The 17,925-nt window shown below is 40.0% G+C and overlaps 1 protein-coding gene across 1 annotated transcript; it reads left to right on the forward strand.

The window, feature by feature from the left end:
* The first annotated feature begins 11,358 nt into the window (after window positions 1-11,358).
* On the forward strand, window positions 11,359-12,966 carry OLIG1 (oligodendrocyte transcription factor 1). Its single transcript, XM_069074800.1, has one exon. The coding sequence runs from the start codon at window positions 11,647-11,649 to the stop codon at window positions 12,373-12,375; it is 729 nt and encodes a 242-aa protein (XP_068930901.1). The 5' UTR covers window positions 11,359-11,646; the 3' UTR covers window positions 12,376-12,966.
* Window positions 12,967-17,925: the final 4,959 nt, after the last annotated feature.

Below are 17,925 nucleotides of genomic sequence, written 5' to 3' on the forward strand. Positions count from 1 at the left end.
TATTCATGACCAAGTAGGAAGAAATGCTGTCTTTGGAGTAATTGGGCCAATCCTAACTGTGCCACTTACAGTGTGACCTTGGGCAAGTCATAGCCTCCAGGGGTTTTGGTTTTATCTATAGAACAAGGGGAATGTACCAGATAACCTGAAGTTACCTCTCATTCTCAGTCTGTGATTCTATGGTTGTTTGCCTTTTAACCAGGACTGAATGGAAAAGATTTATTACTTTTCTTTTATACACTGTAGAAATAAATACTAAATAGTAGCTTTCAAATAACCCCATAGCTAACATACATAGTTTACTCACCCTTTGAGAAGGAGTGAAATCAGCCCACTTTCCAATTTACCCAAAATAAATTTTCATTCTCTTTGGATCATTTGGAAGGAAGTCTGATGTGTAATATGAAAAGGTGCCCACAAAATTGAAAACCAGTAACTGATAGCGCACAGGGCTACTCAATTAAGAGTTCATTTTCATTCAAAGGTAGACCATGGGTACACAGAACCAAGGGCACTTTGCCATTCTCGCACTTAGAAAGATGCTCAAACTCTAAAATTGGATGAGTGGGTCTTCTCCCTTTCATGAATACTTCTTTCAGTAAAATGTCCACCTGCTTCTCTACAGCTCCCACAGATGAAGTTCCCATAGACATAAAGCTAAGACATATCCTGTCTCTCATCTCCCATTAGTCTGATTCTTAGGGTAGCAAGAAATGTTATTTTTGGACTCAGGGCAAACTTTATTTGAATAACATATTTTATATTGCTGCCTCCATCTCCATATATATGATAAAGTTTAATATTTATTGGATAACTTAAGACTTCTAAAGAATTTAACTTTCTTAGAAAACAAGTAGAATTCATTTTCTTTAAGTGAACATTATTCCATTATAATCTAAAATAAAAGAAATCTAAATGGAGAGAAGGAAGTGTCTGGGGGGAGTGTTAGAGTCATTTGGCCTTTTCAGGGACACGGTCCTTACTTTTATGCTTGAAACCTAAGGTGGATGGGAAATATAATTAAGGCACTAATACCACCCTCTCTCCGCTCCTCCCCCCCCCCCCATTCCCTTACCAGTGCTACAAGTCTTCCATTCTCTTTAATCTTAAAAGTTCAAAGTTCCTTGGCCAAAGCTGGAGGGAGGGCGGAAAGAGGAAGTACTTTAAGTTTCTTTGAAAAAAAAAAAAAGGAAAAACCGACAGGCCATCTCCTTTGGGGTGAAAAGCAGCCACCCCTAGGCACACAACAGCCTTTAGGCAGAAACAACAGTGGTTGTTATGGTGGATGTGAGTAACTGAGAAGCAATGCGTCTAGTACACGAAGGCCCAGCAGCTGCTTACTGCTAAACAAGGCCCATGGAGCATCTCTGTCAGTAGCCACAGACTGGTCTTTAACTCCTGTCAGCTGTCACGCTGTATGTTCCCTAGAAGCACAGGGCATATATAGGAGAGACCTCCTGCCTCTCTTGTTCTCTCACCTTGGCTCCACTTTCCCATCCAGAAGTTGCTGCCATCTGGGTTACGCTCCACCCCCTCCCCCAAAAGAGTCTGTTTCAAACTTCCTCAGATGTACTCTCATCCAATTCTCTCAGATAGTAAGTCCCCTCCCCTCACTCCCTTCCTAGTTCAATTCAGCCAACCTTGGCCTCACCAGTACCCTGGACCCATTCCATCTTCTATTTCACAGAAGCTGCCTCTGCCAGGGTTGTATCAATTCCATCAAATGCTTCCTCTGCCCCTGTGCCTGCCTGTATAGCCAAGTTCTGTTAGAAAAAAAAATCTAGTAGCTCACTGCTCTTCCTTGATTGCTGGATGAGTATGTACTAACTTTCAGGATTGATCAATCAACAAGTATTTGTTGAGTACCTATGTTCCAGACAGTGTGCTAGGCAATGGAGAGACAAATAGAAAAAAATGAAACCATCTGTACTCCCAAGGAGATTATATCCTGATGCAGGAAAAGATACATCATAAGCATACACAGCATTAACATTATGAATAAAAATATACAAAGTAGTTAAATTCAAGGCAATTTAAGAAGGAGGATGTTAACAGGTGAGATGGTGTGTTAGGTAACAGTGACTGTGGAAGGGAACTTTGGTCTAGGTTATTAAAAATATTATGAAAAGAGTCACAGAATAGTCAATTATCATCTCTAGCTGTATGAAGAGAAAGAAGGGATCAGATGCAAGAGAGGTTATAGAGAGAGAAATGTCAAGATTTGGCAACTGTTTGGACCAGTGGTATGAGGAAGAGTTGAGAGTTAAGGATAAGTTAAGGTTATAAACCTGTGAGATTGGCTGGTGATGTGTCTAACAGAAATAATGAAGAAAAAGGGAAAAGCGGAGAGTTTGGGGAGAATGACCACGAATTCTATTCTGACTGACTTTGAAACTTTCATATGCTACTTCCTTAACAGATCCCAATACACTGTAAGTACTCAATAAATGTTGTTTCATCTCCAGTCTCCACATTCTGGAGTCCATTCCTCTTACCATAAGAGCTTCCCTGTAGGAATTCAAGGGAGGAAGATCTCTACCCAGTTCCTTCTCTTCTACACCCACTGGGGGGAAAAGGGATGCATGGACGGGGTTCAATGGGCATCTATGGCATGAAAATGAACTTTAACACCTTTATAAGGTCATAAAGACTAGGAGATGGGGGGAAGGGAGAAGGACAAATGTTGGGGGTAAAGAATAGTAAGAAAAAGTAGTTTCCTTCTGGAGAAGACCAGAGAATGGAAGAAGGGAAGGGTTCCAGCTCTGAATGGAGCAGGAAGAAGGAAAACTGACTATGTTGCCATAAAAGAGGGGAGGTAGAACAGGGGTAAGGTACTGTTCTCCAAACTAGGAGAATTAAATAAAATAATCTCAATCTCAAAAGAAATGAAAAAGTTTTAAGGGAGTTTATAAAGTATCTAGTCCTGGGCCCTAGGCCATGTTATTCTCCCACAATTTTAACACTTCATATTCTTTCCAGAGGACTTTGACCACAGAGTTTTCATTATTCACAACTTTCTCTGTCCTGGAAAACTGAATCAAACTCCCTGATTCTCCAGGACTTAATGTCCCCAGAATCTGGTAAGGCTTGGGCTCAGAAATCTGCTATGACACATCTTTACCTCTATTCCTTCTTATCTTGGTGCCCAGTTTCCCCACTTATTTCCATATATTACTTCCTACACTGGCTACTATATACACCTAATGGCAATATTCCATTTTCTAGAATTTGTTCAGAATTCAATTCAACAAACATTTAAGTATCTACTCTGCAAAGTACCCTTAGGAGAGGAGGCCAAGAATGACACAGTTTTTAGGCAGTCAATACATTTCAATTTGACTGTTGGTACTCTAAATGTGAAATCCTTATGCTATTGATGGAGGAGCTGAATCATAGTAATCTTGATAATCTTGCTACAAATGAAACAAAAAAAAGGAAGATTCAGTTAAATGGAAGAATATTTACAGGTATGCTTTGGACAACAAAGGAAAGAATTGGTGAAGTGAGCTTTACCATATGACCAAAGAGATCAAAAATATTATTTCATGTAATTTTTTAACATAGTGTATTACGGTATTAATTTTAAATCTGTGCTAAAAAATCATCATGAAAATGGTCACGGCTTATGTACCAACACAAATTGCTGATGAAAAGGCAGAAAAATTCAATGAAACATTCAATGCAATTCTCCAGTTAAGCTAATATACACTCTAAAACTTGAATGTATCAGTTCAAGAGTGGTAATGGGGAAAATATATGAAAAAGCATGTTTCAGGAAATCAGGAACACTTTCTTTGAGAAAAGAATTGCTGGATATGGCAAACATTGAATAGCACCACAAAATGAAATAATTTATATTTTAACAAACAAAAAAGACTTACTATTGATGTGGGGGTTATCCCAAAGTCAACTGTTTGTGTACAGGCAGATCATTTATTAATCAGAGATAAGAAGAAGGCAGAGAAGGAGGAGGAGAAAGAAGAGGAAAAGAAAGAAGAGAAAGAAAGAAAGAAAGAAAGAAAGAAAGAAAGAAAGAAAGAAAGAAAGAAAGAAAGAAAGAAAGAAAGAAAGAAAGAAAGAAAGAAAGAAAGAAAGAAAGAAAGAAAGGAAGGAAGGAAGGAAGGAAGGAAGGAAGGAAAGAAGGAAGGAAAGAAAGAAAGAAAGAAAGAAAGAAAGAAAGAAAGAAAGAAAGAAAGAAAGAAAGAAAGAAAGAAAGAAAGAAAGAAAGGAAGGAAGAAAGAAAGAAAGAAAGAGGAGGGAAGGGAAAAAATAAATTCCAAATTAGGTAAACAAATGGTTGACTATCAAAAATGGTCAATATATGACACTGACCATAGTAATGGCATTGATAATAACCATAATAACTTTGCCCAGAAATTTAACTAATCTAAATTAAGGAGATTATTAAAAGTTCAGGAAGTGCCTTAGTCAGCAAACATCTTATTTAACTGACCAGAATAAGAGAGATGGCTGCCAAGGCAACACTGTGAGAGAGTATAAAATCATTTGTAATGTCTTTTTTTTTTTTGCTTTTTGGAGGGCAATTGGGGTTAAGTGACTTGCCTAAGGTCACATGGCTAGTTTTTGTGTTAATCATCTGAAGCCAGATTTGAACGCAGGTCCTCCTGACTCCAGGGGTGGTGCTCTATTCACTGCACCACCTAGCCACCCCCTGTAATGTCCCATAAAGAAGAATGATAATAATCATCCTTGAATAGTATCCTCTCATATAACTGAAAGAATAGTTTTTGTTTTTTTTAAACCTGTTTAAGGAAAGCATAGCAATAAATCCAACTAAGCAAGGCCATAACAAAGGCATTTAAGAATGAAAATGCAAAGACAACAAATATAATATAATATTATAATGTAAATCCAAAAAATTCCTAAAACCCACTCATAGAAAACTCTTTTCTCTATCAAGGACAGTGAAATCACCCCCTCTTGGACCCTAATATCCTATATATACTTAAAGGGAAATTAAAATATCACCAAAGAGAGCAAATATGGAGAAAGAAGTTGGACTTAGACCAAATATATAGGAGAGATCTATGTGGGAAACAACACAATTTTGAGGGTATTGGGAAATCTACAAAATATTTGAAGAAGAGGAAGATATAAAAGATGTGGGGGAGGGGGAAATCTGACTTTACATTATTAATTTTCTAAAAAAGTGACTAATAGAACATCAGTAACTACTGATGTCTATTCCAATTTCCCCATCTATACAAATGTTTATGAATCCTGTAGACATGAATTCAGGTCATCCTAAATGGGGATATTCAACAATGTGATTGAACAGATAATATTCAACAATGGATCACACAATTACCATTTTATAAGGAAATGAAGATGTGGAGAATACCATGCCACTTTTCTTATTGTTTGTTTATTATGAAAAAGAATTTGATATGATAGAACAAAATGCCTATTTGCATGCTGTTTCACAACAAAGTATCCCCTACTCATATATCAAAATAACTCAAGATTCTTTGAAATACAGAATAACTTTTTTAAACGACTGTCTCATCATATGCATCTAGTGAGGCATAAAACTAGATGTATGTCTATTACTGTGATGGAAGAGATCTTGCAGAGTCCAGGTTTGATTTCCTAGGGAGGTCTTCTAGACCATTCTACATACATTTATACATTTCCAAGTGCTGTCTAATTCAGATTAAGATATAATTGGGAAATATTTTCTATTAATAAATGAAAATTCCATAAAACATAGATGGTGTTCATGTGTGGTTTTTTAAGTCAATATGCAGCCCACAGGGATGCTTCTGTATAGATTAGTGACTCCATTTCTATTTTATTTTGACACTACCACTCCAGACACTCTTATTTGTGGATGATATTCTAAGTGCATTAAACCCCAGAACATTATAGAACCTCCTAGCAAACAATTATAATTATTCAAAGGAATTTGGCTCAATTATCCATCCAAAAAAGATGGTATTTGTATGGACAAATTAAAGTTTATCCATCAACATACATATATATATATATGCATAAGTATATGTGTATATGTATGTATTGTGTATGTACAAGCATACCTTGGAGATATTTCAGATCACAGCAATAAACTGAACATTGCAATAAAGCAAGTCACACGATATTTTTGTTTCTCAATGTATATGAAAGTTATGTTTACACTATACCATAGTCTATTAAATGTGCAATAGTATTATGTTTTAAAAATTTAAATACCTCAAAAAATGCTTTACTGTTAAGAAAAAAAAAAGCTGACCATCATCTAAGCCCTCTGTGAGATGTAATTTTTTTGCTAGTGGAGGGGCTTACCTCAAAGTTGATGGCTGCTGACTGACCAGGGTGGTGATTTCTAAAGGTCGGGGTAGCTATAGCAATGTCCTAAAATTAGACAACAATTACATTTGCTGCATCACTTGACTCTTCCTTTCACTTGAAAAGACCTTTGTAGAGTTATTAATTGACCTAATTTAAATATTATTGTGTCTCAGGGAATAAGGAGGCCTGAGAAGAGGGAGAGAAATGAAAACAGCTGGTCAGTAGAACAGTTATGTAATACACACATTTAATGATTAAGTTCATCACGTATATGGGCATGGTTCATAGTACCCCAAAACAACCACAATAGTAACATCAAAAATGTTAAGATCCCAGATTACTACAACAGATATAATATTAATGAAAAAGTGAAATATTTTGAGAATTGCCAAAATGTGACACAGAAACAAGTGTGAGCACATGCTTTTGCAAAAATGGTGCTGATAGCATTGCCCAACACAGCACTACCATGAACCTTCAATTGGTAAAAAGCACAATATCTGTAAAATACAATAAAGCAAAGGATCCCTCCATTTACGTATGGACATGTCTGGATTAGACAGTACAGGTGGGCACTGGACAGGAGGAGGAGAGCTGGTTGGATTGCCTTCAAGAAATAGCAAACCTTCTTTGATGACTCCAAGCTTCCCATGAAAACAAAAGCCCATATTTTTAATGTGAACACTACTGGTCTTACGATGCAGCAAGAAGACCTAGAATATTACAGTCTCCAAAGACTGACAAATGAATATCACCAAGAGACAATGAAAATGTGCATGACAGTTGTGAAAAACTGCAACATGAAACCAATGTAACTTCAAAGAACAAGAACAAAAGAAGTCATAAAGGAAATGTACTGTATGATAGAAAAAGGAGATTTACTCATCCCATGAGGGATGGATGTAGATATCCAGAGGACTCCATTGCTATTCTTTTTTTTTTTTTTTGCCTTTTTTTTTGGAGGGCAATTGGGGTTAAGTAACTTGCCTAAGGTCACACTGCTAGCTTTTTAGTGTGTGTGTGTGTGTGTGTAAAGTGTCTGAGGCCAAAAGTGAATTCAGGCAGGTCCTCCTGACTCCAGGGCTGGCACTCTACTCACTGTACCACCTAGCCGCCCCTCTCCATTGGTATTCTTGTGATGTTAGGAGAAATCAAGGAAGGCTTCCTTAGCTGGATTCCCAGCAGTGATCTTGTGGAAGGACATGAACGAGAGTCTCGCAGGATGAGCAGGCATGAATAATAAGTGATAATAGCTAACATTTATATAGCACTTGCTATGTGTCAGGAGCTGTGCTAAGCACTTCACAATTATTATCTTATTTGATCCTCACAACAACTTTGTGAGGTATGTACTATTATTATCCCTATTTCACAGTTGAAAATACTGAGGCAGATAGATTTTTGCCCAGGGCAAGTGACTTGCCCAATGTCACATAGCTAGTAAGTGTCAAAAGCCAGGTTTAAACTCAGGTTTTCCTGACTACAGGCTGTCCATCCACAGCACCAAATAGCTGCCCTGTCTAGCATGGATGACTTTTGGTCTTCATCACTGAAGGTCAAGATCTGTTTAGTGACACAAACATAAAATGGAATGATCCTTGCCCTAAAGAATCACATAAAGGGAGGTGGCTAGGTGGCGATAGAACACCGATAGAACACCGGCCCTGGAGTCAGGAGGACCTGAGTTCAAATATGACTTCAGGCACTTAATGTTTACTAGCTGTGTGACTTTGGGCAAGTCTCTTAACCCCACCCAATGGCCCCTCCAAAAAAAGCAAAAAAAAAAATTGTAAAATTAAAAAAAAATAATCACATAAAAGGATATAACATGAACAACATAGGGTAGGGAATAAGGAAGTTTGGGGAGCTGGAGATGGAAGTTTACCAGCAGTTGGAAAGGGAAAATTGTAATTGGTTACAATACTCACTTGAACAGAATGGGGAATGGGAAGGTTGATGGCAGTAGTAGTAAGGAAGACATAGTAGTTATTAATATAAATATTGTACCTCTTAAACACTCACACTGGTGGAAAATTTGAGGTGTCCTGGTATAGTGAAAAGAGTACAAGCCTCTGAAAGACTTGGGTTTGAATCCACCTCTGAAATATCCTAGATTAAGGGGGGGAAACCAGTGGCCTTGAGGCCACATGTGACCCTCTAGGTCCTCAGGTGCGGCCCTTTGACTGAATCTAGTGAAATTTGTATTTAATCAAAGAACTGCACTTGAGAATCTAGAGGGTCACATGTGGTCTCAAAACCACAGGTTCCCCACCCCTGTCCAAGATGTATGATCTTGGGCAAGCTAATTAACCTCTCTGAGTATCAGTTTCATCATATATAAACTGAAATAACAAAACTAGTACTTTCCCCCCAGAACTCCTTGAATATTAAATGAGATGAATGTATGAAAAAGCATTTCTTGAGCAATTGTGTTGTGCAAATCACAGTACTAAGCACTAGAGATATGAATAAACAAGCAAGACCATCCCTGTTCTTAGAGAATCACAAAATTGTAGAACTAGAGAGTCTGAAGGGGCCTCACCAGGATCTAATCCAACCCATTTGCAAAAAGAATCCTCTTGATTAACAAGTGATGGTCTGGATTTTGTTAGAAGAGCTCCAGGGAGTGGAAACCCACCTCTTCTCCTGCAGACTATTCCATTTTTGAACAGTTCAAGTTGTTAGGAAGCTTTTCCTGATATGAAGCCTAAATTTGCCTCTTTGTAACTTCGTGTTGGTTTTAGTTCCATCTCCCAGGACCAAGCAGAACAAGTTTATTCTTTCCTCTGCATTACAACTTTGAAATACTTAAAGATAGTTACTATGTCTTCTTTTCTCCAAACTAAACATGTCCAGTTATTTCAGTCACTCTTCATACAACACGAATTCAAGGCCTTTTACCATCTTGGTTACCCTCCTCTGAACACTCTCTAATTAATTTTTTTCTGTAACTATAGTGCCCAGAATTGAACACAGTACTCCAGACAAGACCTGCCAAGAACAGAGTACAGTGGAGCTATCACCTCTCTCCCCATTCCTGGAACCTAAACCCCTCCTAATGAGCTCACATTTTAATTGGGTGAGACAATACATAAAGGAGGTTTCATGTGCAAGTCATATGGAAAGCCAGTGGTCCTTAGGGTGTAGTGGCAAAGCAGATGTATTGTCTTTATGTCATTTCCATTAATAAAGTCATTCGGTTTTTTTTTTTTGGGAGGGCAATTAGGGCTAAGAGACTTGCCCAAGGTCACACAGCTAGTAAGTGTTTGAGGCTGGATTTGAACTCAGGTCCTCCTATCTCCAGGGCTGGTGCTCTATTCACTACACCACCTAGCCATTCCAAGTCATTCATTTTTAATGTTCAGTCCTTTGATGGCACCAAGAACTTTGTCCAACTGTGTCACGAACTTTGTTTTCCTGTTCTTCAGTCTGATTGGGGGCAGGGTGGTGGTGGTCAGGAAGTGGGTTGCAGCACCTGAAGGAGTTAGCAGGTCATGTCTCAGAAAGAGTTGGCTCCCTGGACAATGATTTCTGGACCTGGGCTGGACTTGGGTGGGAAATATGGATGGGTGGGAAGTTTGGGAGCTGCTATTCCCAGGGCTCTTAGGCTTATCTGCTCACTGGTGGGCAGTGGATGGGACAAGTGTAGACCTTCTCCACAAGGGATGATGTGTGGGAAATGTTTTGTAAACCCTGAATCAATGAAAGTGATTTTTAAACATTTCCAGGAATGCTTCATGTTAATGGTTAGCAAATAGGTTCTTGGATCTTTTTTTAAAAAAAGAAAACTATGTGTTGAAATACTCAAAGATTCCATCTCCACAAGGTACATGATTCAAAATAAGATCCTTGTATAGTAAACCAAGTAACCTTGGTGAAGTTCAAATTTTCAAGGAGATTCTGAATAGAGTGGACAGCTCCCGAAACTGCAAATCTTATTTCTAACATTGCCCTTTGCTATTCATCAAAGATCTTTTCATGTGAAGGGTTCCATTTCTGCCTCAAAGATCATAAATGTGATGGAAATTTATCTTCCTTCTGTTAGCTTCTGGAGTCATAAGGACACCTACAGATATGGCAGAACATTGAGCATTAATATTTTCTTTTCTTCTTCCCCGTCTGACCTACAGCAACAACATGTTCTCTAACATCATGGACAAGTATTTAGCTATGAAAGAGACTATAGTACTTTTAGACTGCTATCAAATGATAATGCTTAAAGGGTGGTAGAGTGTTTGTATTCCACACTAAGTACATCTTACTAACCAGTTGGTTTTTATAGCCCCTAGCTGCTGTTTTTTTTTTTTTCTATTTGTGCACTATAGGGTTTGGGGTTGTTTTGTGGGGTTTTTTTTAATCCTTTTAACAGACAACTTTGAGCACTTAGGTGTAACTGAGTGGCAAAGTCTGGTAACTGTAGAAGATGAATATGCAGAACAGTCTGGGAAAACTCAAATAATCTCACACTATTTTTTCACTTTTCCAAAAAATGAAGAGGTTGGACTAGACAGCTCCAAGTCACCCTTCCATCTATAAAATTGTACAATACTTTATTAAAAAAAAACAGTAATGAAAGTGGAGACAAAAAAAATTGATATCACACTAAATGCCAAGGACAGGAGACCTTGTTGAGAAATAAGCCCTTTTCTGCCTCTTGGCAGGCTACGGGAGGAGGGAGGAAGGGAACTGGGTAGAAGCATTGGATTTCTAGTTCCAACAAGGAAATAATCTCTACTTTAACACCCCGACTCCATCAGGGGGAAAAAGGCCCTCTTCTTTCCCCTTCCTGGAGAATCGAGTCGCGTGATAGCCTGAACCACGGCAGAGAGAATCACACAGTTCCTTAACAATAAACTATTTCAATGGTGCCAAAAATCACCTCTACACTCCCCCCACCTCCCCCTCCCTAGCGGCAGCGACGTGGGCGCCCCAACCAATGAGTGTTTGCCTCAGCCCAGACTCTCGACCCAGTTGGTTCTTTTCTTTTCCCCAAGTTCAAGAGTTGGATTTAAAGGACCTCCGGTCGGTACACTTCTTCCCTCTATGCCCTTCTCCCAACATCCTCAAGCAACAGCTCCCGCAACCATATCTTGGGAGCTGGGAAGGTTCGCAAAACACTCGGGGAGCCGTAGAAGTGTGGATTCGTTGTCACCTCTACCAGCAGCTTGGAAAATCCCCCCCCCTCCCCCGCGAGCGAGAACGCGAGTACACACATACATACACACACGCGCACACGCGCGCACACACGCACACGTTACCACCCCCTCTCCTACATCCACTCTACTCCCTTTTTACTATGAAGGTTTCTAGGCTCGTTTGAAAGCAGCTCTGCCTAAGATGTTGAGGCAACAACGGCCGGGGGATGTGCAGCTCGGGGCTTCCCCATATGAATTGGTGGGCTATAGGCAGCCACTGTCCTCTTCCTCTGCCACTGCTACCTTCCTTCCTAAGCAAGTCCACGAGAAGCTGGACCCGCCTCTGGAGCAGCTGCAGCAGGGCGTGGGAAAAAATGCCAAGGGTAGCAGCGGCTGTGGGGAGAGCGGGAGCAGCAGCAGCAGCAAGACGGAGTTGAAGGAAGAGCAGCAGCAGCTGAGGAGGAAAATCAACATCCGGGAGAGGAAAAGGATGCAAGATCTCAACCTGGCCATGGACGCTCTGAGAGAAGTCATAATGCCCTATTCTGCCGCTCATTGCCAGAGTTCCCCGGGCAGGAAGCTCTCCAAAATCGCCACGCTGCTCCTCGCCAGAAACTACATCCTTCTCCTGGGCAGCTCCCTGCAAGAGCTGCGGCGTATCCTGGGCGAGATGAGTGGGCCGGGGCCGCGGCTGCTGCTCGCCGGCTTGCCCCTGTTCGCCGCCCCGGGATCGGTGCTGCTGGCCCCAGGGGGAGTGAACCACCCGGAGACTCTACACTCCAGCAAGTACCTGTCGCTGGAGGAGCCGCCGTGTGGTCAGTTCCCTCTCCCGGGCAGCCCTGGTCTCTGCACTTGTGCTATCTGCAAGTTCCCGCATTTAATTCCTTCTGGCCTCGGGCTAGCTGCGGTACAGACTCAGTTCTCTAAGTGAAGAGACTGGGCAGACCCCATTGAACCCTGCCTCCTTTCCCTTCCCTAGCCTGCCACCGCCCCACTGATCACTACCACTACCATCCTCGCCCCTTCTCCATCCCCCTCTCCCTGGAGCCACTAGCAGCAAGAGAAGAACGCGGGGGTGGAGGGAGGTGTGAGACTACAGAAATCGAGAGATGGAAACTCTCTTTGGGGAGGGGAGGAAGACCGGGGACGGTGGAACAAGGGAGAAGGCGGGGAGATTCCCTTCAAGAACATTTGCGGTTATAGGGACGTAATGAATGAAGACACAGAAAAAGATGGGTTTTGGTTTTTGTTCTGTTTTTAATTCTGGCGGATCGTTCCGGGTAGATTTCCCGCTTGCAAGAGGGTGGATTAAAATAGAGTGCAGCCATATCTCTCCTTTCAGTCTCTACTCCCCAGACCCCTCCCCTCTCCACTCCGCCCTGCCCTGCAGGTGTAGGTCTAGCCGACTTTTCTAGTCCTTTTCTTTTCATCTCTAAATGTAGGGATTGTTCAAGTCTCTTGTTTTGCTGCAAAAAAAACAACCCTTTCCTCATCTCCAGTAAACTGTCCTCTGGCGCTTATGTTAAGGGACTGGGGGCGGGGGGGGGGAGATGTCTAGGGGTGGGGTTCTTTCCCCTCCAGGAAGAAAGAATAGCAGCCTTTGTGTCTACTTTCCACTAGCATTGGATGGACTCTTCGAGGGGAAAGTACATATGAGGTTGGGATTGAGGAAGGAATCTTTCGTATTTCTGGAAGATCCCTTAGGAGAGACTGATTAATTACGGAATGCTACATGTGAACGCACAGGGCGTTAGGCAGCGTTTGGGCCGAGACTCGCGCTTGGGGGGTGAGCAAGCTCTATTACTGCGTTCAAAAATCCAAATCTTGTTGGAAATGCTCGTCTAAGACGACGTTTATCTTCATTTGAGGCTAGCTTGCTATTTTTCAGGGAACTTCGTAGGTTTTTAAATGTAATTTTTTTTTTGTTTTATTCCCACCCACCCCCAGCGTCGCTATTTATCCTTTTAGAAACGGAAACGAAGAGATTTCCACTTTCGCCAGTTTTTCTGTTGGCCTAACCTGCATTTGAGTTTGGTGTACATTCAGATAAAGCCCTTCCTTCGAGCAGCAGTTTTCTTAGATTACTAAAAATAGGTTCACTCCTCTCACGGTCTAATTTAACAGGGGGGGAAAAAACCTCGATTAACTTTAATTTCATTAAAAAAAAAAAAAAAAGACCTGAAATTGCCTGGAAGCAAATAGTTAAGCTGATCCTTTAATCAATAAATCGATCAGTGCAGAGTTCTATTCTAGGTGCAGTCTGGGTATTGGATTCTAACAGAAGTTCTAGTAAATACGCAACCCTGTTTCTTCTTATTCACCCCATATTAGAGTGCATAGATTTCAGATCTTGATTTGTAATGGGCATTAAGTATATTGTTGGGGGTTTTTTAATATCAGGATATGACTTTGGATTTTTATTGGTGAGGATTTTGTTGTTAAATACCCACTTTAAAACTAACTGTCTTTCCCCCTTGTACTGTTGAATCGTCACAATAAATAAATAAAAAAAAATCACCTACTTGACTTGTTTGTAATTTAAAGGCTTCTTCTGGAAGTGATTCTGAAGGAATGCTAAATGGTAAAATGATTGACGACTTAACTCTTTGCATTTCTAAAGGCAGAAGGTGACAATTTTGTTTGTTTGTTTGGGTAGATAAGTGTCTGGTCAGAATTTGGCTACAGGATGGAAATCTAGGGCCAAGAAGTTCTTAATCCCAACAGTTCTATTAAATCATTGCCCAGTTTTGAGCAGGCAGACATCCCTCCAATGTTTTTCAACGAGAATATAGGTTGTAAGATAAACTTATTTTCAAATTGTTGTGTGCCCAATTTGCTTTATCTAAGTGGACAGTTATCTCTATGAGAGAACCTGTGATTTTCTTTTCCATAGCTTTCATAACCAGCTTAACATTTGGTTTTCATCAATACTTTGAAAGGGAAAAATTATTCTATCAATCTCAAAAGCAGCTAATAATGTGATTTGGTATATGTTACAGTTAACGTTTTGTCATTGACTCCCCAAAGTACAGAACACTGAGGTATAATGAAGTAACTTAAGGTCACATAGCAGGTTATCTAGGTTGATAATACTAGGTCATGCTACTAAGTGATAATTCTTTCTAAAGTTGTTTCTCTGTGGGCCAATTATAAAGGGCAATCTGAGCTCCACAGATTGGAAAGGGTTAAGAGTGGGGAGAAGGTATCAGATTTACTTCACCTTCATGCTAACCAAGACACCTTCCTGATTAAATGAAAAGGGGGGGGGGAAGAAATGGGAAAGAATGCTAAACTACTCCGTTTTGTAATCTCAATTACCCTTTTCTTCAGACTTTTCCACTTCTAAATCACCAGTCAACAGAAGTTACTGACTTTTTAAAAAAAAAATGTAATTCTATCTCTTCAGTCCCTTAAAAATTAAAATTAAAAATAACCTAGTATAAGAGTCAGAGAAACTGAGCTCAATAACTGAGGAAAAATCAAACTGGAAAATAAAGAAATTTCTGAAAATCAAGTTCACATGAGGTCAGAAATGAAATATTGCCTACAACTCCAATAGATGTTTATTAAATACTGAAATAATTGAATTGAAAAAAATGTTAGGCAATGAGATGCAAAAACTAAATAAGACATGGTCCCTGCCTGAATTGATAAACTGATAGATATGTAGGATCATTATCATTATAACCAACTTGAAATCTATAAAGAAAAAAAAAAGCTAGGGGAAAAGATAGAACCCATGTTCCCCGGGCCACTAATTACCTCAGAACTACTGAGCTGGTGCCTATCTTATGCAAACATTGGTACTATATTTACAATGTTATTGACCAGGAAAATACAAATCCCACCACACTGGAGCCAGCTTACATTATTTTAAAGAAAGATAGGTAGTGTTAAATTTAATAAGCACAACCAAATAGTTTAAAAGATCATTTGAAGAAAGTAGGAATTTCAGTCTAGAGAAGAGAAGATACACATTGGTAGGGAAGTGAAGGGGGGTGGGATGTGCAGGGTTGGCCATGATTGCAATCTTCAAATATTTGGAAGTCTGTCATTTATTTGAAAGAGAGCTTAGACTTGCTTGGTTCCTGTAGTAGGCCAAGTCTGACTCAGGCTGGTCTGGTAGCTCAGGTTCAAGACTGGAATGAAAGTAAGAATGTCATAGAACATCTGATAGTTAATAAAAGGAGGTTTACATAGCCATAGCGGGGGATATTGAGCAAAGATACGGCATTGACTTAGTAGGGCATAGCTTGCCTGACTCTGTTAGGCAAGAGAACCTTTCAGAGCCAGCAGCCTGAAGGAGGAGGCAGGTGATTCCTTCTGTACTAGCATTTTTGTACTTGGGTCCCCAGGAAGGCACTTAAACTTCCATGGCCAGAACCTTAGTCCCAGGTGAGCCTGTGGAGGATGGAAATAGAAGCAACAGATAGAAGTTACATCTACGCCAATTGAGGCTTGTTGCAAGGAAAAACTTCTAATTATTAGAACTATCCCAAAGTGTAATGAGATGCCTTGAGATGGAGTTAGTTACCCCTTATTAGAGGTCTTTAAGCAAAAACTGCATGATCCCTTGTTGGGTGTGTTGTTGAGGGGATAATTTTTCAGATATAGACTGAACCAGATAGCTACTGGTTTCAATTGAAATCCTGTGACTCTGGTTTATTAGCTGCTTGATGTGGAATGGCTAGACAAATTGTAATACCTGAATGCAGAGGAACAGAGGCAGAGTAGTATAGTGGAGAGGACACTAGAGCTATGGTGAAGAAAACCTGAATTCAAATCCTGCCCTTAGATATTCTGTCATACTGGACAAATCATTCTGTGTCCCATTTTCCTCACCTATAAACTAAAGAGGTGATACTTATTGGTCTTTAAAGTCCCTTCCAGCTTCAAATCTATGATCTACTATTTCAGGGAAGCTAGGAGGGGAAGTGGATAGCATGCTGGGCCTGAAGCCAGACTCATCTTTCTGAGTTCAGATCTGGCCTCAGACACGTACTAAGTGTGTGACCCTGGGCAAGTCACTTAGCCCTGTTTGCCTCAGTTTCCTCATCTATAAAATGAGCTGGAAAGGGAAATGGAAAACCACTCCAATATCTTTGCCAAGAAAACCCCAAATGGGGTCACGCAGAGTTGGACATGACTGAACAACAATAAACACGACTATTTTTGTGTAAGAAATAGTTAACAAATACAGAATAGCTTGGGATCTACATGACTGACACAAAGTAAGCAGAACTAAGCAAAAAAGTAATACAATGACACAACAATTTTATTGTAAAGAATTGAAAATCAATGATGTGAAATTATAATGACCCAGCGTGGCCCAAAGAAGAGATCTAATGAGCAGGTAAGTCCTTCTATTCTCTGCAGAAGTGTGGAGCTATGAGTTTAGGAGACAGTGTCAGACTTTTGAAAAGAATTGGTTAGTTTTATTGAACTGACTTTTTTTTTCCTCTAAATTATTTGTTATAAAGGATGGCTCTCTGTGAGGGGGAAGAGTGGGAGGAAGGAATCATTAAGATGATCTAAAAACAAAAGATGTCAATAAAAGTTTACTTAAAAATTAAAAAAAAATTAAAAACTAACACATGACAATCTTTTAGGTATTGTACAAAGCAATAAAAGCTGACCCATTCATTAGCATCTTTTTTCCCTATGAGATTATACTCTAAAATAATATCAGTATGGATATTCAAAAATCATGCATAATCAAGCATATATAAAGCAATTATATACTATATTCATAGTCAACAGTGGTAGCTCCCAGTACAGTGACTAGTGCAAGGAAGTGTGCTCAAGAGTCATGTGATATTTTTTGGAAGATTAAAATGTAGCAGGTGTTGCTGAGAATAGTATTGTACCTCCAAGTAGGGTGAGCAAGATCACACCTGTGGATAGAGAAAGATTGCTTATACTGTTGTCATGAGGGGGAAAATATAAGATAATGTGCATAAAACACATCACAAATTGTAAGATAAGTCATTATTATGGCTTCATGAAGAAAATGTACTAATAATGACCACCATGCCCTTAAAGCCCAGGGGCTTTGCAGGGGTTGGGGTATGCAAATAACAACGTAAGTGAATGCCAACCTGGGCAATATTCGGTGGGCAATCTGTGTGCCTTGTGACTGCTGTGGAGGCCTGACAGGAACACCAAAACCCTGGCCAATTGGGCTCCATGGAAATCATTGATTAGGCTAGCAACCAGGCCACTGTGATGTAACTGCTCCTGTGAATCTAAGAAAGAGATGGGGCGACATAGGGTTGGAGGCTGGCCCTGCTTATAATCATCATTACAAACTACGACACATGTTTTGCTACTTACAAGAAGGCAAGATGTAGAGGAACAAATTGGAAAAACCAATTCTTTCCCCCACCATCACCACCATGACATGCTTTAGTGCAAACGATGCTAATCATTAAAGCAGGTACACAAAGGTGTACCATGACTAAACATGCAATAGATTAAAGTT

This window comes from Petaurus breviceps, unplaced genomic scaffold, assembly GCF_028583685.1.
Source record: "Petaurus breviceps papuanus isolate PSGF00001 unplaced genomic scaffold, PetGlider_PUasm1.0 90897, whole genome shotgun sequence".
NCBI lineage: Eukaryota > Metazoa > Chordata > Mammalia > Diprotodontia > Petauridae > Petaurus > Petaurus breviceps.

Coding starts and splice junctions, on each gene's coding strand:
- OLIG1 (XM_069074800.1), top strand. CDS start 11,647: ATGTTGAGGCAACAACGGCCGGGGGATGTGCAGCTCGGGGCTTCCCCA.